General features: G+C 42.9%; 1 protein-coding gene across 1 annotated transcript in view; it reads left to right on the top strand.

Moving 5' to 3' along the window:
- Positions 1 to 22,555, top strand: part of ABCA4 (ATP binding cassette subfamily A member 4) — a 117,135-nt gene that overhangs the window by 78,897 nt on the left and 15,683 nt on the right. Inside the window, exons 24-39 of the mRNA XM_019531082.1 lie at positions 327 to 520; positions 1,411 to 1,501; positions 2,101 to 2,306; positions 2,715 to 2,763; positions 3,990 to 4,234; positions 4,655 to 4,779; positions 6,190 to 6,288; positions 7,384 to 7,573; positions 9,060 to 9,154; positions 9,352 to 9,384; positions 11,178 to 11,283; positions 11,407 to 11,481; positions 11,942 to 12,111; positions 13,961 to 14,138; positions 15,715 to 15,830; positions 21,239 to 21,386. Of these exons, the coding sequence (XP_019386627.1) occupies positions 327 to 520; positions 1,411 to 1,501; positions 2,101 to 2,306; positions 2,715 to 2,763; positions 3,990 to 4,234; positions 4,655 to 4,779; positions 6,190 to 6,288; positions 7,384 to 7,573; positions 9,060 to 9,154; positions 9,352 to 9,384; positions 11,178 to 11,283; positions 11,407 to 11,481; positions 11,942 to 12,111; positions 13,961 to 14,138; positions 15,715 to 15,830; positions 21,239 to 21,386 (2,120 nt within the window). The remainder of the gene's footprint in view (positions 1 to 326; positions 521 to 1,410; positions 1,502 to 2,100; positions 2,307 to 2,714; positions 2,764 to 3,989; positions 4,235 to 4,654; positions 4,780 to 6,189; positions 6,289 to 7,383; positions 7,574 to 9,059; positions 9,155 to 9,351; positions 9,385 to 11,177; positions 11,284 to 11,406; positions 11,482 to 11,941; positions 12,112 to 13,960; positions 14,139 to 15,714; positions 15,831 to 21,238; positions 21,387 to 22,555) is intronic.

Genomic DNA, 22,555 nt, shown 5'->3' on the forward strand with positions numbered 1-22,555 from the left:
AGACACACGATGCATCATCTTAATGGGACAAAGCTGTTGATGGTGGAGTTGTTACAAGCTCTTCATGCCCCTGAGTCTAACAGTGACATGTTTCTCTGGTTACATGTGAGCACCTACATCTGGAGCATCTTCTTATGCTTCATTTTCTCATCCCCACTTCACTGGCATTGCCAGCTTAAGGCCCAGCCCCTCAGTATCAGCTCATAGTGAAATCTTCAGTTCCTGTGCTTGGAAATGTAATGCTATGTTGACTAGTGTAATCTATGTAGAGTTCTGGCTGTAGTAGAGAACTGTAGTTTGTAGAGCCTCTGTGTACCTCCTCCTAGGCAGAACCATTATTCTCTCAACCCATCATATGGACGAGGCTGACATCCTCGGAGACCGGATTGCCATCATATCCCAAGGGAAACTGTACTGCTCAGGCTCTCCCATCTTCCTGAAGAACATCTTTGGAACTGGCTTCTATCTTACCTTGGTCCGCAAGATGAAAAATATCCGATGTAAAGAACGAAAAGATGTGGTAAGTACTCAGTGCCCTTATAACTCGCATAATCTGCAAAGTGCTAATGAATACCCATGGGATAATGCCAGAAGACAGAATCTGAGCAACTGCTGTTTGTTGTTGCTGTGCACAAAAGCTGTAAAGGGAATAAAGTAACGAAAAAAGGAGACACATCCTTACTAAATTATGGAACGATGGATATTTCGATGTTCATCCCTTAACAGATCTTCTCTGCTTTTATAAATGTATGTACACATTGAGGCTGAGCATATTATGGAAGACACAGGTGGGAGTGGGGCACCCAATTCTGGAATTAAATGCCAACTAAAATGCTCTACTATTGAGTATGTTAAATAGCTACCTCCAGAGTCTCTTTTTTCTTCGTATGAGTCCATCTGCAGTGTGCTCTTTAATACACTGGGCAATGGCACGATTGTGTCTTTCTCTAGTGGTTGTCTTGGGGACTATAACAGCCTGCCAATTACTTGGGACTAAAACAATTTCCTACATCTTAAGTAGAAGGGACCTGGATTGCTTCTGTTGCTCTAGGTCCTGTTTTATATTCTAGTGGCAACTTGGGTCTGCATACATGTGACCACTGCATATGTCACTTTCCCAAATAAATGTGTGTTATTTAAAATTCAGAGGGATTGCCAGGCCAGATGCAAACTGGCATAGTATCATTCTCACGTGGAATATACTTGTTTCCTCAGTCATTCTTGCTTGCACTCAAGTGTCTTTAAATCTGAATATAAAATGTTCAAGATACTTCAGGTAAAACAAATTTCTCACTGCCTGATGTCAGGTAAAGGCTGATGAAACCATCCCTGCTAGATAGTCTTACACACTGGCTTTGCATGTATGATACATACCTGAAGCTCTTACTACCCTCTCTATATCGGTCCTAGACCCACTGCAGCTGTGACTCTCATTGTTCCTGCCCCTGCTCCAACTGTGCATCTTCACACAAGGAGGGAGCTCCTGAACAAGAACTGGATGGTAAGATTTGGAATTACTTGTGTGGTCCAGTGCATAATCTTCTGGAGCCAAGCTTTTCCCCTTGCTGTACTGCCCCTTGCGCTTCATACAACCTGAGGGTGAGGTTCCTTTTCCCAGCATTTGTTTCTAGAGTATGATAAAGCTTGTTTGTAGTTGTGCTTATCTTACTGTGACAAACACCCTTTCTGATATATCAAAGCTCTCACACTTAGAACCATAAGTTTCGGTTCACCCTAATTGTAGACTGAGGGCTTTGAAATGGCTGTGTGTTAAAATATGTGATTCAAGAAAGAAAGAAGCTTTAAAGCACAGCAAACAGGTCCTGGAGTGTCACCAGTTTTTCTCATCTCTAAAGAGCACTAGTCAATACTCCTAATGATCAAAGCATGGTGTTGGCAGACCTAAAATTTCATGCTACATAATTCAAGTATCAGAGCTAGCCAGGATGCATCCCCATCTAGTACACTATTAACAGAGATATCTGCATGTTGTATAATAAAAATAGACCACACTTTTATGAAACACAAGCAACAACTTCTGGAAGTATTCCCAGAATGGTTAAATATTCATTTTCTGAACACTGTTTTGACTCTTCACAGGGGATCTGAATCAGCTAACAACCCTAATTCATCATCATATTCCTGAAGCAAAATTAATTGAAAACATTGGTCAGGAACTCATCTACCTTTTGCCCAGTAAAGATTTTAAACAAAGCTCTTACGCCAGCCTCTTCAGAGAATTGGAGGAAACTCTGGATGACCTAGGACTCAGCAGTTTTGGGATTTCAGACACACCACTTGAAGAGGTAACAGATGCTTCAGAGTATGTGTCAGTCCTTCCATACAACATTTTGGGAGCACTTCTGATACCAAACATGGAGCCATAATAATCCCCTCCAAATCCAACCTAAACTGTAATATACACAGCAGATCTTTGGAGATGGGAACTGAGCAAGATTCCAGGTCTGGTGCACATCAGAGCAGGACTGACCACTTCAGATGTTTTTCTTTTCATCTTTGTTTCTCTCCTCTCCCTCCACACATTTTTTGCTTCCTGAGCACTCTCGTGTGGGATCTTTGATTCTGTAGTTGGAAACAGTTCTGAAGAAATACTTAGAGCTCTTTATTACAGAGGATGTATACGGGATGGGTAAAGTTCCATAGGTAGGATTACATATTCCTAATCAGGAGATGCATATCTCATATCTTTACAGGTGTTTCTGAAGGTCACTGCAGGGGCTGACCCCGCAACACAGAACACAGGTAAGAACCCATGATACAGTATTTGACACACTTTTTTGGGCAAGTTCTGCTTTCCTATAGCCAAGTAAGAATGCACTTGAGAATTTCCAGCCCTATGCATCTTTATTTTTTCATTACATCTGCTCAGCTAATGATGCTAATTTAGGGTCTGATCCAATACCTAATAAGTTAGTTGAAGTAACTGAAGAAATGTTCATGTGCATTGTGTCTCTGAAGTGTAAGTGGTTTTGGCATCCACTTCAATTCCTGTTAGTCTGTTCATTGCAGATTTGATGAGTCCATTCACAGCCTTGTGTAAAATAAAAAGAATAAGGAATTAAGATTGGCTGTCTGCCTTTATTGTACCAGTAGACTATAGCAGTAGTTCAATAATTGTAAGCAAAACAAGAGAGTTATTGGAAATGTGTAGGTTTTGGATCAACTCCAAATGAACAAGGCTGAAATATCCTCTTAGTCTCTATTCATCAAAGTTAATTTGCACCATGAACAGATCTAGGTTTTTGAAAAAGGGGGTGCAGATGGTGTAGTGCCTTATCACATGTAACATAACTCATATTTCTCCAATTAAATTGAAACTGGAAGCTTTACTAATATGCCAGGGCCCTAACAGTATATTATTCAGTTTAAGATGAAAGCAAAAACAAATACAACTTTATTGGAATGTGCATTAATTTGCTAGGTTATATATATTAAGTTTTAAAAGCACAACAAGCTAGGCAAACAATGATCAAAATAGTCAAAAGAGAGTGTTTCATTTGTCCTGTAGTCATTATAGTTTAATATACATTTCTTACACAGATTCATAAAACAAAATCTAGTCTTCCTGAGCATCTTGACAGTGCACCCAAGACTTTACTGTCAGTCATTTCTATACCAGAGTTAATATTGCTACACCTGATTTAAAGTTTTTAGCTTGATCTGAAAACAATCTGAAGGGCTGTGAAATAAAAGGACATTACCAGGAATGGCTAACAGACAGCAATAATGCAAAAGAAAGCATAGTTTGAAGAGTGGAACATCAAGACCATTAACAAAGAAAGGGGTCGGGTAGATTGCAGCGAGCCACAAAGTCAATTGACACTCTCAGCGCTGCCTGAATAGAAATGGTGCCGCCCCTCCCAGGCTGCTGTTTGGATAAAGCAGGAATCTAAGGTGTGCAGCTGCATCAGTGCACCCCCCTAGATCTGCCCTTGATTCCCATGATCACTTCAATTTCCCAAACATAGGAAGTGGTCAAGAAAATGGCTCTGCTCCCACAAGAATCTCCACTGAGAAAAATGAGAAGGCTGAACAAACCCCCTCAGCAGTGAACAGCACCTCTCAAACTCCCATAGGCCTGGCAGAAGATGACAGTGAAGGCAAAGCTTCCTATCAGTATAAAGGTTTCCAGCTTATCCACCAGCAAATCAAGGCACTGCTTATCAAACGGTTCTGCCATGCTACCCGGAGCCAAAAGGACTTCCTTGCTCAGGTACTGACTCACTGCTATAATTGACTCTGCCCCACAGTGTCCTTAACCCCAGTGCTCCCTGGGACATCTCTATGGAAAGTGAGGGTTGTGGTGAGGACCGGTAACTATGCCCTTCTGAAGGATGTTCTGTTAACATTCCAGTTGTTCTTCCTCCTGTCTCTCTTGTTCTCTCTCAGTCTGCAGTTTGCCTCTCTGTAGTTTTTTTAGTTGATTATCACTGACCCCAGGGTACTCTTTTGACACAAAACAGAACTGTGGCAACTAGTCTCTGCTGGTAGCACTGGAAATTAAATAGCCGTGTTTAAGAGCCAGAGTGGGTCTCTGATCCATGTGACATTACTGTCCCTCCTTTGCATGTGTGTTTTCTGAGCTGTACGCAAATGTATATGCAATGTGTAATGTTTTTCATGTTTTCTGCAGATTGTTCTCCCTTCTAGTTTTGTGTTGCTGGCTTTAATACTTACACTCATTGTCCCTCCATTTGGAGAATATCCCAGTTTAACACTGCACCCTGGGATCTATGGACACCAGTTTGTTTTCTTCAGGTGAGAGGAATCATTTTTTTAATTCCTGCTTTCTCCATAGCGTTTTGGGCCTCTATGTTATTGCACCTAAGTGTCCTCTCACTTGTCTTAATGGAAATCAGGAATAACCTTAGTCGAGTAAGTTCAGTTATATTAGCATGAAATTGCTGTGAATGGAGGACCCAACTCAACGGACCTAGTCTCTCAGTGTAAAACAAGAGTTCTCAGGCTTTTTCTTATTGTAAATGATCTGTGTTCCTGACCCTGGTTTTGCAGTCTCCACAACTTACAAAGCAGTATTCTCTTCCTTCAGCAGTCCAAATGCAGTATAAAAGTCATTTCTAATAGGCAATAGAACTGCGCTATTAGCTCAAGCTGTAGAGTTCTGTGCTTTGACGTTAAAGATTCTTCTGCTCTGCAATGAGGGTTGTTTGTTCTTCATTGCATGCGAATGAAATAGCTGGACAAAATTAAAATAAACTTAGTTTGATGTGATGGATGCGATTGCTTAGCTACAGTCTCCCATTTGGGGCAACTGCTGTTCATATTGCTGGGTATTAAGCACATTTATATATAAATACTGAATCTTCCTTTATTAGCTGCAGAAGCTTCAGACCTTATCACCCCAGGTCATCAAGCAGATTTTCTGTGCCTTCTGTGTGCTTGCTACCTCTCCAGTTTCATACAGTCCATAAATATGGTCACAAATAAATTTACATGGAAAACACTTGGTAAAGATAGAGATCTTGTAGCACACACAGGGCAGAAAAGGTTTCCTTTTTAGGTTAGATGGTCAAAAAATGAACCTCTGGAATCCATATGTGTCCCAGTTTGGATGGTAACTAGCATAAAGCCTCAATATGAAAGATCATGATGCTTGTGAAGCTTTTATCCGAAGTAGCTACATTGATTACAGGGTGGAATAGCACAATTTGAAAATTGTTGCTAGACAGCAGCTGGCACTGGGAGTGTTCAGTATTCTAGTGTTATTGGTCCTGGTACACGTAGGGTTCTGTAACCTCAGCATGCTGAAAACAGGAAATGAACTTGCTTTGTTTGCTGAGTTTGTGTAACAACTTGTGTTGGATGGCTCTGAGGGGAAGATCTGTGTTTACTCATAAGATGTTCTTAGACTTATTTAGGGAGGATTTATTATGTATATTTAGATGCATGTTGAAAGTGCTATCTTGTTAGGAGATAATGATCATAGCTTTGTCTTTTAAATGCTCCTGGAATGTTGTTGTGTTTTTAATATCTATAATTTTGCCTCATTGCATATCTTCTACTCTTAAAGAATATTGATTATTAGAATGAGACTGCTTAGCTGGAGCCACCTGTCTACCTGTGTGATACTATCATCATCTGTTTGGTGCATTCTATTTTTGCACTCTGACATCTTTTTATAAAGTAAATCTTGTCCGATCTCCTTAGCAATGAGCGCCCTGGCAGTGAGCAGATGGTTTCCCTCACTGATGCCTTCTTGAATAAACCAGGATTTGGCAATCGCTGCATGAAAGAACAGCCTCTTCCGTAAGTCTCTTGTAAAATATTGTCCATGGGACAGTGTATCAAAGGAGGCATTATTTGGTCTGGCTTGTCAGTGAAATACATAAGTCATGTTTAGTACCAGAAGCAATCTCACCAGTTTGAAGACAACACTTACTAAGATATAAAGTTATCAGATTAAGAATGAGTCACCAAATTATGCATTTAAACTAAAAGGTAGCAAATGCTGTTCTATGTAGCATCCTAGTCAGGCTCATAAAGAATTAGACAGCATGACAACATACACCTGTAGAGCAATAAAATAAAACAAACATTTTCAAGCTTCTCCTGCCGTTCACCACAGCCTGGCTCCCTCCTGTTTTCCACAGCGCAGTGCCCTGTTCCTTTAACTCACAATGGCACAGATTTCTCTGCTGCAGTTGCTTACCTGGAAAAAGTGGCAGTAGAAAAGTACTTTGACTGAATTTCTAACTATCCTCACTGTGATTTAAAGTGAATTACACTGTCTGCATTGACTCACAAGTTACCTGGTCCTCCCTCTACTCTCGACTTGTGTGTTCCTTTAGCCTGGGCCTCCTCTCAGTAGCTCGGATATCCAGCTATCTGGTCCTTTTCTTTGGCTGCTTCCTCAGTCTTGCTGCCTAGAAGCCTGATTCCTTCCTCCCCTAGACTCATTGCCAGCACTGCTTCCTCATTTCCCATAGTAGTGGGGAAGGGAACAATGTGGAGCTCCAAATAAAAGGGCCGTGAAAGTACTGTTTGATGAGGGAGTGCAGGGTAAAAGTTGGAGTCAGGACTGAGGGCCAGGAGACAAGGATTACATTGCATTGGGTTTGTCATGTGCTTCGATATGCAAGTCACTTCACTCGCCTGGGTCTCAGATCCCCATCAGCAAACTGGAGACAATAACATCAGAGGTATGTTAATTCCCTGGTGTTAATTAAGTGCTATGGGAGATAATTTTTTCATTGGTAACACCACACGGGCTAAAAAAAGCAACAGAAGCAAATATCTGAGTTAAGCCATCACATTTTTGTGTGCTTATGAGCCAAATATATAGCTTGTAGCCTGCGAGCCGTGTCTGTACACTGCTAAAGAGACTGTGTTCCCTTGTAACAGGAACTACCCGTGCAGTAATATGTCAACTGCCTGGAACGTACCAACTGTTTCTTCTAATGTAACCAACGTGTTTTGGGTCCATACATGGAGCCCTGATAATCCTACACCCTCCTGCAAGTGCAGCACCCACAAGAAACTCACTATGCTTCCTGAATGCCCTCCAGGAGCTGGAGGCTTTCCTCCTCCTCAGGTATGGTTCAGCTGCCCCCAGTGCCCTTAGAGCAGCCTGTTGTCAATAGGTAAAAGGGATGAGATGGTACATAAATGGCAGCCTGCATTCAGTAGGAGAGTTGGGTGTCCTTCCATGTTTTATTCACAGAAACGCGTTAGGGGTGTGTGGAATGGGTCGTATTCAATTCGGATTCAGCCCAAATTGGGGATAGAGATTCGATAAGTTGATTCGGATCACTGTCTCTGATTCAATTTGGCTGAATCCAATCTGAAGATTCGATGCTGATTTGGAGAAGCAGCAATTCAGTTATAAACACAGCTTTAAATGTTTTTTCTACATACCTCAAGGTACAAGTCTTTTTCTGACAGGATAGCAGGTATATTTTATTCGGAGAGCTCCTGAGCCCCTCGTCCAGGACCCATGCTTACCCCAAATGAAAATGGAGTTCACTTCTCTACCATGTGCAGCACGGATATTTATTGCATTGTTCACTGAGTCCACACACATCTTTTGGTGTGAGGCACTTTCTTCCTACAAACAGAGCTGTTTAAATAACTAGGTTTTCACTTTTCTGACAACCAAAAGAACTGGCTTCAGGTTGACTCAAAATGAAAACTTACTCATTTTCCAGGTGAAAATATCACCCTCGTCCCATTTTATTTCATGAAACATTTAGCATTACTTATTTTTAAATCCTTTTTCGTGTGTGTGTGTGTGTGTGTGTGTGTTGGCTATTTTCAAAACAAAAATGGTATTTTGAAAAGTTTATCTCTCTTCTTTATAAAACCCTAAAGCAAAACATCACAGGTCTTGCATCCATTTTCTTCTTTTTTTAGCTGATGCTGTTCACCAAATTCAACCTGAATTTGCAATGCTTTTTGAAGCTATGCTTCTTTTCTTTTTTTTTTTAAGGAAAAATTTTCATGCCCCAGGTCAAATTAGTGAGATAGTTCTGAATCTTTTGAATCATTCAAAAACTTTGTGGCCTTGCTATGGATACTCAGCGGATACTTGGATACTTTAAACAGCACTGCTCCGTTGTTTTGTTAAAATAAATTATGAAAATAAAGAAAACTGTGGGCTTTTTAAGATTTTATGAATCTGGATAAAGAAATTAACTTTGTGCTCTTCATACCCTTGAAGGGAAAGCTTTGTTTATTTTAATAAGGCATCCTGGCAAACAGCAGTGTAACTTTAATGGTGTGCTTTATGAGGAACTAAGTCAATCAGTTATCACTCTGACAGCTGCATTCTTGTTCTCTCTACATGGTTGACTTCTTCTCAAGCCTCAGCAAAGCACAGGTATTTAGAGTCTAAACCGGGTAGAATTCGCAGGATTCACTGCTGGTGGGAACTTCACAAGCTAATGTTAGAAAAGGGTTATTTTTCTTGCAAGCTCCTGTGCAACAAAACCAGTTGTGTTGTTCTCCTAACAAACGGTTACTTGATGAGTTTAGGGGCAGTGACATTTACTGTAGCTGATTGGATTTTCTTTGCCTTTCAGCGAGTACAGTGGAGCACAGAAATTCTTCAAGATCTCACCTACAGAAACATCACAGATTTCCTGGTGAAAACCTATCCCACACTTATAAAAGGGAGGTAGGAATCATTCTCTGTGTGATGTTTCTGTTGCTTGTCACATCTTGCATATTATACTTTTGATTTGCTCAGAGTGTTGAACAGACATTAGCTAATCTGGCTGTCACCCTTGTGACTATATCTTACATTTCAGCCAGAGCTTAGTTTGACTCAAAGCTTAAAAAAATATGATTTTCATAGTACTTTTTCTGTTGCAGTTTGAAGAGCAAATATTGGGTCAATGAACAAAGGTAGGAAACTGTTTCATAAAATAGTGTAGTAAAAAAATAAGTAACAAATATCTATCTGTTTAACTTTGGAGCCTAAAAAAGGTTTCCCTGGACTGTGGCAGGTAGCACATGTTAGACAAAGAGATGACTACAGAAGCTAGCATGTTGTGTGAGACAGCACTGAGGGCTTTACTGAGAAGTGTGGCTGTATTCACCTAGCAGGTGCGACAGCAAGCAATGAAACCACCCCAGGTACATTCAGATTCTGTACCCTAGAGACAAACCAATGTGTGAGCCCAGTACCTGAGCTCTGTGTGCCCTCTTTGTACTGCAGCAGTCCTCTGGTATGACCATATCCATAACAGTACAGAGGAGCATGGCTTCTAAGAAGGGGTAGAGAAGGGGTGGCCAACCTGTGGCCAGGTGCCACAAGTGGTGTAGAGAGCCTCTGTGCATGGCATTTGGCAGATGGGAGAAGGGACAGGCAGCACAGTGGTACATAAGACAGGAAGCAGAAAGCAGAGCAGTAGACCAGAGGGGGAGCACGGGGTCGGGAACAGAAACTAAAACAGTAGTTCCGGCAGGGGAAGGGGATCAGAGTGACACTCTGGAAGGATGTAGAGCTAATTCATGGCATGTCTGCCAGAAACATTGGCCTACACTGATTTGAAAAAATAATCTGAGCACTAGCCTAGCAAATACACAGAGGTAAAAACTATAATGTGAGCTCCATATTGTCTAGAGCTGTCTCTACTGGTACTTCATGGCCCACATGAAAGAATACAGGCAGGGAGCCCTCTGTACACTTACTCAGGATTTGCATGAAGGTGCCAGAAGCTGGTACTTGATGTAATTTAACCATCACCAACTGTAGTGAATATCAGCTTTACACTTTTGGTGTTCCTGAGATCAGCAGGCATAGGTCTAAAGTCAGAGACCAAAGAAATAGAAGGCAATCAGGGGTTTGTACAGTCTCCTGCTGAATAATGAAATATATTATTATTCTTTTTGAGAATTGCTCAAGGATGCCTTGCATTCATGGAGTGTTTTCTAAAAACACATATTTGTCCATCACTTTTAACCAGTAGCAATCAGAAATCTTGTAACCAGTAGCAATCACAGAACTGGATTCCTTCAGTGGATTTCTTTATAAATGTATGTTCGTGGGGGTGTAATACTGGTTAGGGGATTAAACTGATGTGCTCAGTGTGCTGACAGGGACATACTAACTAATACAATGTTTTATTTATTATGCACCAGTTGACATCAACATTTCTAGATGTCTTCTTTTCCTAAGGCAGCAGCAATCTGCTGTCCTACCCATTCTGTCCCCAGCCCACTTCCAGCTTTGACTTTAGTCATGTATCAATCTATTGTTTCTTCCATTAACACCTCATTAATACTTGAGATACTAATTATTTGTGAGGTGTTAGGAAAACAATAGGGAATCAAATGTTTCAGGTTTCCAACGAATGGATTATAATGTCAAATGAAAGGGGCAGAGGCAGAATTGAACCAGTCAGTGTTATAAATTGTTTTCCTCTATAGATTTCCAAGGTGCAATTGTCTTTCTAAAGGGGTCTCAGAATACTCCTTTAATCAGGTTAATTGCCGAAGTCATTCACAAGTTAATTTGGTTTTAGCATTTGCAAAATCTCTGAAGATTTATCTAGTTGGTCAGCAAGCAAGCAGACAAGCTACACATAAATTATGCTATGTGTATAAAGAAAATATTCATTAAGAGAGTTCTGATTTTTCCATCAGTGTAGTTAGCTATAATATAAGTGATTGATCCTAATATGCTCTACTGCCAGGTATGGAGGAATTTCCATTGGAGGAAAACTCCCTGTTCTTCATGTCACTGGAGTTCAGATTGCTGATTTTTTGAGAGATCTTGGCTTAATGCTCAATGTGAAAGGGGTAAGCCACTTTTGTCTGTTTACTAAGAAAAGCAAATGGAAGTTGTAAACTTCCATTTGCAGGAGGGTCATGCTAACCTTCCTGCACACTGGCTGATTTTAGACTTTGTTGTCTTATTTTTAGGGCCACGCTTCAATGGCTGCTTCTAACGAAATGTCTGATTTCCTTAAGTACATGGAAACAGAAGAAAATGTTAAGGTACTTGGTGAGAATAGTTTAGAAAAATCTATACCCTTTTTGAGCCAGATTTTAATCTGAAAGAAATGCTGTTTGGTGATAATATCCTTAGATAAATATCTTTTTTATCCTTAGATAAAAAAAGAGATTCATTATTCTGCACAATTCCTATGTGTAATTGGGCTGTTTCATGCCTTTTTTAAGGAATATCCCTCAGGGGTTAAAAACCAGACTTTGTAAAATACATTACCTCACTACTGAAATGCTTGTTTAACCCCCTGTTTTGGAATGATCTCACCCAAATACATTGTGCTGCCTCTGCTGGGTCATTTCAGTCAGTCCACAAATCCCCAGAGCTGTGTTCATTCCTGCTGTCATTGCCCAATGGAAAAACAAACTAAAGGCAACTCATGTGGCATCCTGCAGCCCTGAGTTAATAGTGCAGGCTGCTTAATATATTTGTACTTTATGGCTCCTTTAGGTGTGGTTTAATAACAAAGGCTGGCATGCCATGGTCATCTTCCTCAACATAGCCAACAATGGGGTCCTGAGAGCCAATCTACAGAAAGGCCAATCCCCTGAGGAATATGGGATCACTGTTATAAATCATCCTCTGAACCTCACCAAGGAGCAGCTCTCTGAAGTCACCATGTAAGATGCAATAGTCCACCTTGGTTCTTTCACTAGTTTATTCCCCTCTCCAACAGTTCCTTCAGCCCGTTGCCTCCAGCATGTTCAAGGGACATGCCTGAGAGTGTACGGCTGAATTCAGGGTGTGTTGCTTATGTGCCGGTTGCCCGATGGCTCTTTCCCTGCATTCTGTTTTACTCAAATTGCTGTAAAGGTCTGGTCTACACAACAAAGTTTTGGCTGTTGGTTACAGAGTGTGAAAAGATGGTATGCCCTTGCCAACACAGACGTGTCAGCAGGACTGCTGGTCTGTCACAAGTGCATGCATGCATACCACAAGTGGCACAGGCAGTCTCTGTGCATGGCACATGGTAGGCAGGGGAAGGGACAGATAGCACAGCAGTAGATAGGGCAGAAAGCAGAGCAGCAGATCAAAAAGGGAAAGGGGATTGGAGTCAGGGATACAGGTTATAGCCATATTGGTCTACAGGCAGAAGGAATCAGAACTCATGGTAGAAGTGATATCTTCTATTAGACCAACTAGATATTTGCAAAAAAAATACTTTATTTGCAAGCTTTTGGGCACACTTACCCTTCTTCAGGCATAGGAGAATGCAAAGATTGTAAATTCATATTTCACAGGACAGCTGAAGGTGTTATAATATCTCCTGGTTGGAAATGTTCATTTTGTGCAAGGGGGTTGGAGTGGCACTCAGGGAAGGTGTTGGCTCCCCACTGGGATATGCCAGTGGGAGGAGGTTGCTGCCAACTTAGCTTCAGTTGATTGTGGCAGTCAGATGACTATGCCAATAGAAAAAAACCCTTTTCCAGTATGACCACTAGGCGGCTCTGTTGACATAGCTAGACCACCAAAGTTGTAGCAGCGGCAGCTCCATACTGTAGATCAGTGTTTATCAACCTTTTTAAACCCAAAGCATCCTTCGTTAAACTCAAGGTACCCAATGGAATGTGCCAGCTCTTAGTTTGCGCTTGTTTTTGGCTACAGAAAAATAATAGGGCAATTTGTCTGTTGCAAAGAATTCAGGGAGACAGCAACAGGTCAGAATGTTTTTTTTAACGCTGTGGATTCCTGTTTGAAATCTCTAGGTTTATCTTGTGAATCATGTTGGCATACCTAACAGTGCTAATATTGCATGTCACCCTGCATCACCATTGAAAGGATCTCAAGGCACCCAAGAGTGTCCTGGTACCCTGGTTGAGAATCACTGTTGTAGAAACTCCAGAATCTCTTCTAGTTTGTTCACCTCTCAGGATAATTTGTGGCTATTCCTGACAAGGATGTTCTCCCACCTCACCTACAGACCATCTCCACGGGTAACCCAACTATAGGTGTAGACGGGTGCCTGTGATAGTATCAATAATACCCTATTTTAATGCCTTTATTCAAGCACAGTAGCACATTTTTAGTAATTGGAGGTTTTTGGGACTAAGTGTAGTGTAAGATGTAGCTCAGTCTAAAGGTGCATGTACTGCTGACATTGGGCCTTTTATTAACGCGCAGTTTGGCTGCACCTGCTGTGCTAGTGGCCATGCTGTGTCTCATGGCAGCATGACCTGGAGAGAGAGAATGAGCGTCACGGGTGGGCTAAGGATAGATTGATGTGTGCACGTTAGTAGCAACCCTGAACATAACACAGGAAAGTATACATGCCAGTTCCAGAATTTGAATAATCCTCAAGTTACCAAACAGGCTTGTTACTGCTGGGTCTAAAATTGCCTGGTGTTTTCTCAGTGATCTGCTGAGGGCATTAGGTGGAGCTGCTCACACTGGCTGGGGAAAAACAGTGGCATTCTGTGTGGCATTAGCTGTCTTGCTCATCCATTTCCTCCCTCCTCCACTCTGTTGCAGACTGACCACATCAGTGGATGCCGCTGTCGCCATCTGTGTGATTTTTGCCATGTCCTTTATCCCAGCCAGTTTTGTTCTGTATCTGATTCAAGAACGGGTGACAAAAGCCAAGCACCTTCAGTTTGTCAGTGGTGTGACTGCTGCTGTTTACTGGTTAACCAACTTCTTTTGGGACATAGTGAGTAACTGTTATTTCTAGCTCTTTTCTGGGAACTATTTCTCTATTTGGTTTGGCTTGGAACTTATAGGCTTAGTTAATAAGGTGGATCTCAAGCACTGCAGTGTACTCATTTAAAGCACTGCTCAGACAATTTGTGCTAGGGCTCTGCCCACTTCCTATTTCATTTCAAATGGCTCAATTAAGTCTCATGCACAACTCAGCTAATGAAGCTGGAAGTGATGTAATCTCATGGGTTTTCAATGCTTATTGCAATTTTCTGTATCTCATTTTGCAGGCAATTGTATACTATTGTTTCAAAAGAGACTAGAACAGTAACCTGGGCTTGTGTAGAAGTAGAAGTCTTCAGAGCCTTACTGAGAGACCCAAAATTATTTTGCAAGGAAAGAATGACTCCTTTGGCCAAATGAGCCACAACAGTAAAGGGCCCAAAAGAGTTCTTTAAAAGAAGAATTCTTCAATGTGAGCATTATACAATTTGTAAAGCAGGAGCAATTGAAAGGATTCTTGGGGCTCCACTGAAGACTGCACTTAAAATAGGGAAAGGAGCATTAATTTGGTAGATTTGGGAAAAGACACAAGCAATCTGGTATCAGCTGCTGCAGGCTATGCTGTGAGAATGTCTTCCCCCTCCACAAGATAAACTTCTGATCATTCTGAGAATGTGGCATCAATAAATAATAAGCAGAAAAACTAGTCAGGACAATGACTGAGCTTTCTGTCACTTGATTCTCTATCTTCATGTAGCAGCAGTCCAGCTTAGTGGATTTAGAACAACAAGAACTAGTCTTTTTATGTAAAATCTCTGTGCATTTAATAATACTCTTCCCAAACACCTAGACACCATTATGTATCTATCCTGTTATATAAATTAGTGTTTAGAGTTCTTACTCTTCGAACCAGGCTTGTAAGGTAACACTGTTATGTGCAGTTAGATTTGTACTTTCCCCCATAAGAAGCAACATGATGGAGAAATTTAGGCTGCTGACAGACATGGAAAAAACAAAACAGCACTTTACCAGAAGGGGAAGCACTTAAGTTCAACCTGGCTTCCCAGTGTCTGTATAGATTGGGTGCTTCAGCAGGGGTTTTTTCTGGCACTTTTATCTAAAGCTGATTCAATTAGCTATTAGATAAAAGAGCCAAAAAGCCTCGCTGAAGCTCCTGATCTATACAAACATTGGAGAGCTGGGTCAAACTAATGTGATGCCTCTTCTAGGCATGTGCTGTGCTTGGTGCAGGGGTGTACCAAGCTTAAAGCGCTGGTTTGTTTTGTTTTTTTCCATGTCTGTAAGCAACCTTAGGACACCTATACACATGCATTGAGGCTGCTGGAACATGATAATTATTGCACTCCAGGAGAATCCAGCAACATGTGCATCAGCATCCCCACTCCAAAAAATGGCATGTGACACTCCAGATGCTTTATTTAGAGCAGCTAAAAAAGCTGGACCTAGCACATTATTTTTGTAGTGTCCCTTAGTTTAAAACCATTCTAGAGCAGGGCTAGGTCTAATGGAGAGTTTGTAGAACTCTGTTGTACTCATACCTTGTATTTCTTATTTTGTTCTGCCAGGTGAACTATGTTGTGAGTGCCGTTATGGTTGTGGGTATATTCATTGGCTTCAAGAAGAAAGCATACACTTCTCCAAGCAATCTCCCTGTGCTTATAGCATTGCTGCTTCTGTATGGGTAAGTCGTCTGGGCTGCTTATTCATGTAGGATCCACTTGGCAGGAGCGACCTAAACTTCCATGTTAGAAACCATTTCAGGTTCCTGAGCTGAGCTGGGTGTGGCTGATGTCTAGTTTTAAAAAGGTATAGCACAGCACAGAACTGTCAAACTGGGAGCTTGTTGACTCTGATTCCAGCTTGGACTATATCTCATCCTATAGCTTTAAACGAATCCCTTAACTCGGGGGTTCTCAAACTGTGGGTTGCAAATCCTCGGCAGTTTAAAAGGGGGTTGCAAATTCTCTTCCCTCCCTAAAAGCGGTGGTGTGGGGAGTGGGGCCGCCCCCTCCATTGAACACTCTGTGCCGCCACCACATGCTACGTGCTGCTTCCCACGCCCAAGTCTGGCTGGTGGGCTGCTGGGGACCTCCCTGCCCCCCACTCATCAACTGGCCAGACTTGGTTTCAAGGAAGTGGTGCGCAGCACATGGCAGTGTCACAGAGTGCTTGGTGGCGGTGGCAGCCCCGCACCACCGCTTCTAGGGAGGGAAGAGAAGTTTGCAACCCCCTTGTCGCAGTATCAAAAAGTTTGAGAACCCCTGCCTTAACCTCTTTTAACTAGTGAACCAGTTTTTCCAGCTATAGAGTCATGATATTATTATATTGATTTACTATCTCATAGGTTGTATTGAGAATTATATAATTAGCTAATTGGCTGGAAGAGATTAAAAGAAAAGCAGCTTTTATGATTACTGGCCAGGAATAGGGGTCAATGTTCTTTTTGTTGTAGTAGTAAAAATGGCCATGGGAAAGGTCCTAAAGGTGCTAAACACTGTGCAAACATACATAAAGGTAAATGAAGTGGTTGCCTAGTGCGTAGAGCACTGGCATTGTAGTAAAGAGCTTTCAAGATCAGCTGTCACTTGTCTGTTATATGATTTTGGTCAAGTTATTTAACCTTGCAACACCTCAGTGCATCTACATGTAAAATGCAGTAGGATACTTGTCCTCTTTGTTAAGTGTTGTGAAAGCCAAGGAAAGGAAGTCATATATAAGAGCCAAATTTTCAAGGGCATTCCTTGCTGCAGAAAGCTTATGGTTGAACAGGTGTTTCCCAGATCAGCCACATGAGGAAAAATTTGCTTACTGCTTTTCACCTCTGCCACAAAGGGAGGTGTTGAGTTGTAAAGCTGAGCTGCACAGAAAAAGAAATTGGGCTTGTGTCCTGCTTTCTCATGTACAAAAAAGGCCTTAAAGTCTTAAACATTGTATTGGCAATCTTAGATATATAGCATGAAGTGCTCATGGAACATTTGACTGAAATAAGCATTGCCAAAAGTGTTTTTGCAAAACTGAGTACTTTTCACTTCCCATTCGTTTTTCAGGGTTCCTACATTTGGTGTTTCAAATAGCGTGATGTTACTAGTTTTGTTGTCTATAGTGCCTTCTAGGGGAAAATAGATCAGAAAAATCTGAATTTCTAATGCAAAAACACAAGCAGTTTGTTTCCCTTAAAACAAAACATAAAGCCTTTCATGTCCTCTTTATGAATCACAAAGAAGTATACAAGGGCACAAATCCAATTTTGTGTTTTCTTGATAAATTAGCTTTCATTCACTAAAGTAGTTTGGAGAGAGCAAGCACACTGAAAATGCAAAGCATTATTACTATGTCGTGTTTGTAAAACACTGGAAGATGAAAAAATGCTGTATAAGGGACTGGCACTGTTTTATTTCTTGTTATGTAGCCCATACATTTTTTAAATTATGGTAGCACAATCACTAAATGTGGTGTCTGTTTAAGAGTACCTAAAAAGCATTTAAAAACAGAATAAAGAACTTATACAGACATAAAAGTGTGTGTCTCTATTATAAAAGCAGTGTCTTTATTATTTTAAAATACCGATAAAAACTGAGAAATGTTTTGCCAAAGAGCTTCACTGTACAAGGCTGAGGCTTTGTTAGGAGCTTCATAATTTGCTGCTAAATGAAAATCATGAGAAAAGTAAAGTAGGTGAGGTAGTAAGGATCACTTATTTTCATGTTTTGACCCTTTGACCCACACGACACTCCTATCCTGTTTTTGCTTTTGTTGTCCCAGGAAAGTAGTTGCATCTTTCACCCTTTGGCTCCACAAAGGGGCTGTTAGTTAGCTGGGTGGGCCCAAAGGCCCATGTTAATATGGAAGATACAAATAGACAGGAGCTTTTGAGGCCCAGTCAGCTGGTGTCTAGAGATACTACCCCTTGTGCCAGCTGGACTGCTGAAGCAGCCCTGACCTGGAGTGGCCCGACTCCTTCCCCCTCCACCCACTACAGCAATCTGGCAGTGGAGGCTGTTGCCTGGCTGTGACCTGCTGCCATCTGCGACAGCATCTGCCCCTTTGGACCTGCAGCCCCACGGCTGCGTGCCTGCCAGACCTGAATGGGGTGCCCTGGCTCTGCTATCTGGCCAGCTATCGCCCAAAAGATGTGCTCCTTGCAGTGGCCCACTCTGAACTGTCCAAGTGTGTCCTCTTGGCTCCAAATGACCAACAGGTCAGCCACCTCATCTGCCCTCCAGGTGGGTCCCCAGTGCTGGCCCTGGACAGGCTCCTCTGCGCAGGTCTTGCCACTTGTCTCACCAGCAGACATCCTGGTGTTCCCTGTTTAAAAATTGCAAATTCTCTGATAAGAAATTCAAATTCTTTCATTAAAATGCCCAAAATAGTGTTCTTTCACTATTAAAATGAAATGCCACTATGTATCGAGAGATCAGTTGGGCAGTGTTTTATTGATATATTTACAAGTTGAAAGCAGTTTGGAACCCTACCAGTGCCTCTATCATCATAATGAAATAATTCTAAATATCTATACAGTTTGGCATTTACTTTTAGCTTTTTTGTCATAGAGAAATCAGAGCTGCCCCTACCCTTTTCACTTACCAGGATGTGCAGCGTTGAGCAGCACTGATATGCCAGTGCCCTGCTCTTCACTCTCAATCCACAGCCTGCCTCCCGCCCCAGTCCCTTTACTCCTGATTCACAGCTCACCAGCAGCAGCAACAGCCATTGGGGTGCTCGAGCCCTTGTGGCATGGGGCAGCGTGGCTTGGTCCTGGCCACCTGGCACCCAGCGCTGCCTCTACCACATCATGTGGGTGTGGCCCGTGATGCACTGGGCCGTTCACCTTTGGGCAGCTCCGGCTGTCACCTGGGCCCCATGCAGGTCACAGGGACCACCTGTCATGGGAGGCTGGGTTCTGCATGCATGGTGACAGCTCAAGTGGCCCAGAACTGCCCGAAGGCATGTTGCACCATGCCGAGCCAAGCCACATCTGCATGATGTGGCAAAGGCAGCACTGGGTGCCAGGTGGCCAGGGCCAAACTGCGCTTCACCACACCTTGTGGAGGGGGCTGCGACATAAGGCCTCAAGCACCCCAATGGCCACTGCTGCTGCTCATGAGCTGAGAACCGTGCAGGGGGGGATGTGGGTCCTGCAGCAACAGGACCCACCCCTCCTGAGCTGCCCCAGCCCTTCCCACTCCCTGCTTACATGGAATGGAGCCCAGGTCCAGGTCCCTGCAGCCTGCACTGCTGTTTGCCCTGCACAGGCAGGCAGCGTGCTTCAGCTGGCTACCAGAGCATCTCTTTGGAGGGGCTCAAGCCTTTGGTTGCCTCAAGATACGGTCCTGGACCATGCCCTGCCCTGCATTTCCTGTCCCCCCCCATGTTTTATTTTGATACCTGACTATCCAGGTATCAAATTTTGAGCACTCACTGCAAATATGCAGTGCAGGAAACTTTTCTTTGTTCCCAGCGTCCCTCTTGCTGCATCTCAAACTGCTTTGAGATGCAGCAAGAGGTACATGTGGGTTCATCTGGATGCACCCATAATGGTTACATAGGGCAAGCCCCAGAATGGGCTGCAGGTTAGGAAATGAGATGTACTAGTAGAGCTTAGAGAGTATGTACATTTATATAGTATTTTCTTGTAGTTCAGAGTTGTTTACCTGGTGGTCTGTGAGCCGCGTGTAGTCCACAAGGCACTTATCCAAGCACCACTGTATCTATCACTCCTGCTGCACTAGCAGTTGAGGCATCCCTTCATTCTCCAGCCTCTGCTTCCTGTTCCCACCCAGGGAATAGTGTGGTACAACCTGTGGTGCTGGGGGAGCCCATGACCTGCAGCTGCCCCTCCCCAGCTCAACCGTGGGCACAGTATAGGGGGAGAGGGGAGGTTGCCCAGACAGGTGCAGGGTGTAGCAGCGAGGGCACTGTCCACACACACAGTGGAGCAGGGGGTCACCTGTACAGCAGTGGGCCCAGGGGTGCATGGCTCACATTACTGTAACTCGCACAAAGTAAGGCTCCAGCTGGTGCGTCCCATGCAGAATTTGGCCCCCACCCGCCATGGGATTCTTTAGCCTGGAAAAACGCAGGCTCAGGGGTGATCTGATGGCCACCTATAAGTTTATCAGGGGTGACCACCAGGATCTGGGGGAACATCTGTTCACCAGAGCGCCCCAAGGGATGACGAGTCCGAACGGTCACAAACTCCTGCAAGACCGTTTCAGGCTGGACATAAGGAAGAATTTCTTTACTGTCCGAGCCCCCAAGGTCTGGAACAGTCTGCCATCGGGGGTGGTTCAAGCACCTACATTGAACACCTTCAAGAGCAAATTGGATGCTTATCTTGCTGGGATCCTATGACCCCAGCTGACTTCCTGCCCTTTGGGCAGGGGGCTGGACTCGATGATCTCCCGAGGTCCCTTCCAGCCCTAATGTCTATGAAATCTATGAAATCTATGGAAGCTGGACAGCCCTGCTGTAACTGGTACTTCTCAAACAAGTGCCATGATAGTATTTTGCATTTAGAAGCTCTACATTTTACCCACAAAATATCTTAAAACAAAACAGTAATTGTATGTATTTGCTTTATTTGTGTGCAAAGGCTGCCTTCATAATCATTAGTCTTATCTGCTGAAGTGTTCATATTAAACACTTAATTAATTGATTAGTAGTAAGTGTGAATGTTTGGATTTTTTTCTGGTCAGTCCCAGAGATTACATACCCCATTTCCTACATCTCACCTTTACCTGCTTCTCAAAGAGATTATCTAGAGCTCAACTACCATCCTTTAATCACTTGTCAGGTAATCATCTCCTTTGAATGATGATGATTACCTTGCTAGAGTAGCTTATCAAGGTCTCCTCAGTTGCATTTTACACCATGGCTCTGTGTATGGGTGGCAAACAGGACTAGGGAGAGAAAAAAAAATGCCATCATGCTGTAATTAGGGGGAAATAACCTAGTAAAAGTTTCCAATTGGTTTGTATGACTCATTTCATATGGGAGAAAAAGAAGACAGCTCACCTGATGTCTCTGATAGACAAACTAATATGAATTCTGAGGAGTTATTACCACTGTGTTTATGTCTTTCCTATACAGATGGGCAGTAATTCCCATGATGTACCCAGCAGCCTACCTTTTCAGTGTCCCTAGCACAGCATATGTTGCATTGTCCTGTATTAATCTCTTCATTGGGATCAACAGCAGTGCCATTACATTTGTCCTGGAGCTGTTTGAAAATAACCCGGTAAGCAAGCAGTGCTTTGCTAGAAACATTGTTTTAATGAGTCAAATGCTATGCACACTGTTCCAGGTTAGCACATTCTTCATTGCCATCAGTAGTGACTGTTTTCCCCCTCTGCTGCCCTTTCTGGGAGTGAGTAAGTAGGGGGAAAACTCATAGGTATATGCAGCAGGGTGGGGGTGAGAGCAGCATTAGCTAAAGATACCATGGGTAAAGCTATGCTGAGTTGCCAACCAGCCACATGTGCACAGGAGTGACAGTGAAATGATTTTGATCACTGTGAGAGAAGCCACACTGAGCTGCCACCAGGACACATTTCCTTCTTCTGCTGGTGATAGTTTCAGGCCCTCCTCCGCAATGGATCCGTCACTTCTAGGAAGGAGGGTGGGCAGTCAGAAAGGTATGAAGCTGCCATTACCAAGGGAAGGAGCTGGCATCTGACAACCAAGCCTATGCCTCACCATCCCATATCTGGCCTATGCTAGCATTTTTGTCCGTCTCTACCCACTGGTTCCACTCCCCGCAGTGGTGACAGCTGTGAGAGCACTAGAGTAGACAGGCATATGTTGGGTGCCAGCATTTTAAATAGCTTGCCATTTGGGCCTGCTCAGAGCAAAGATAAGAAGACATGGTGCTTAAACACTGGTGTCATGTCTTCATTAGCACTTCTGCCATTGCTCCCCATTAGCAGTTCTTGGGAGACCAGTACTGACACCCATTCTACATCTGGCTGTATTTTCCAGTCAGTTTTCAATGCTGGCAGTGCACTTTCAAACACAATATATTACTGTGTAACTGGTTGGTCTGGAAGTGAAGCAGGTTTTAGCTCAGGTGGCTTCAAAATTTCAAGATCCAGTTTTGCGATCCCTTCTGGCTCTGTTCCATACATTCCCCAGTTCATTTGTAAACATTGTGGGATGCCACAGCTGCACAGCTTCCTGCTCTGATAATGCAGAAATATAATCCCAGTCTGTGGCACAGCAGGCCAGTATTACATTACCCCTGAGGGTAGGTCTACATTATAAATACTGCTTTCAAGCAGGTAAACCCATGCAGAGTTCCACGCTGCTGTGGGTAGCCTTGTATTCTTGAGGTTCTTGGTACCGCAGCCAGATTGTTTATTGCTAGCTCAGGAATGCTTACGCTACATTTCAGCTGGCAGTGTAGAAGTG

This window comes from Crocodylus porosus, unplaced genomic scaffold, assembly GCF_001723895.1.
Source record: "Crocodylus porosus isolate Cpor-Errol unplaced genomic scaffold, CroPor_comp1, whole genome shotgun sequence".
Classification (NCBI taxonomy): domain Eukaryota; kingdom Metazoa; phylum Chordata; order Crocodylia; family Crocodylidae; genus Crocodylus; species Crocodylus porosus.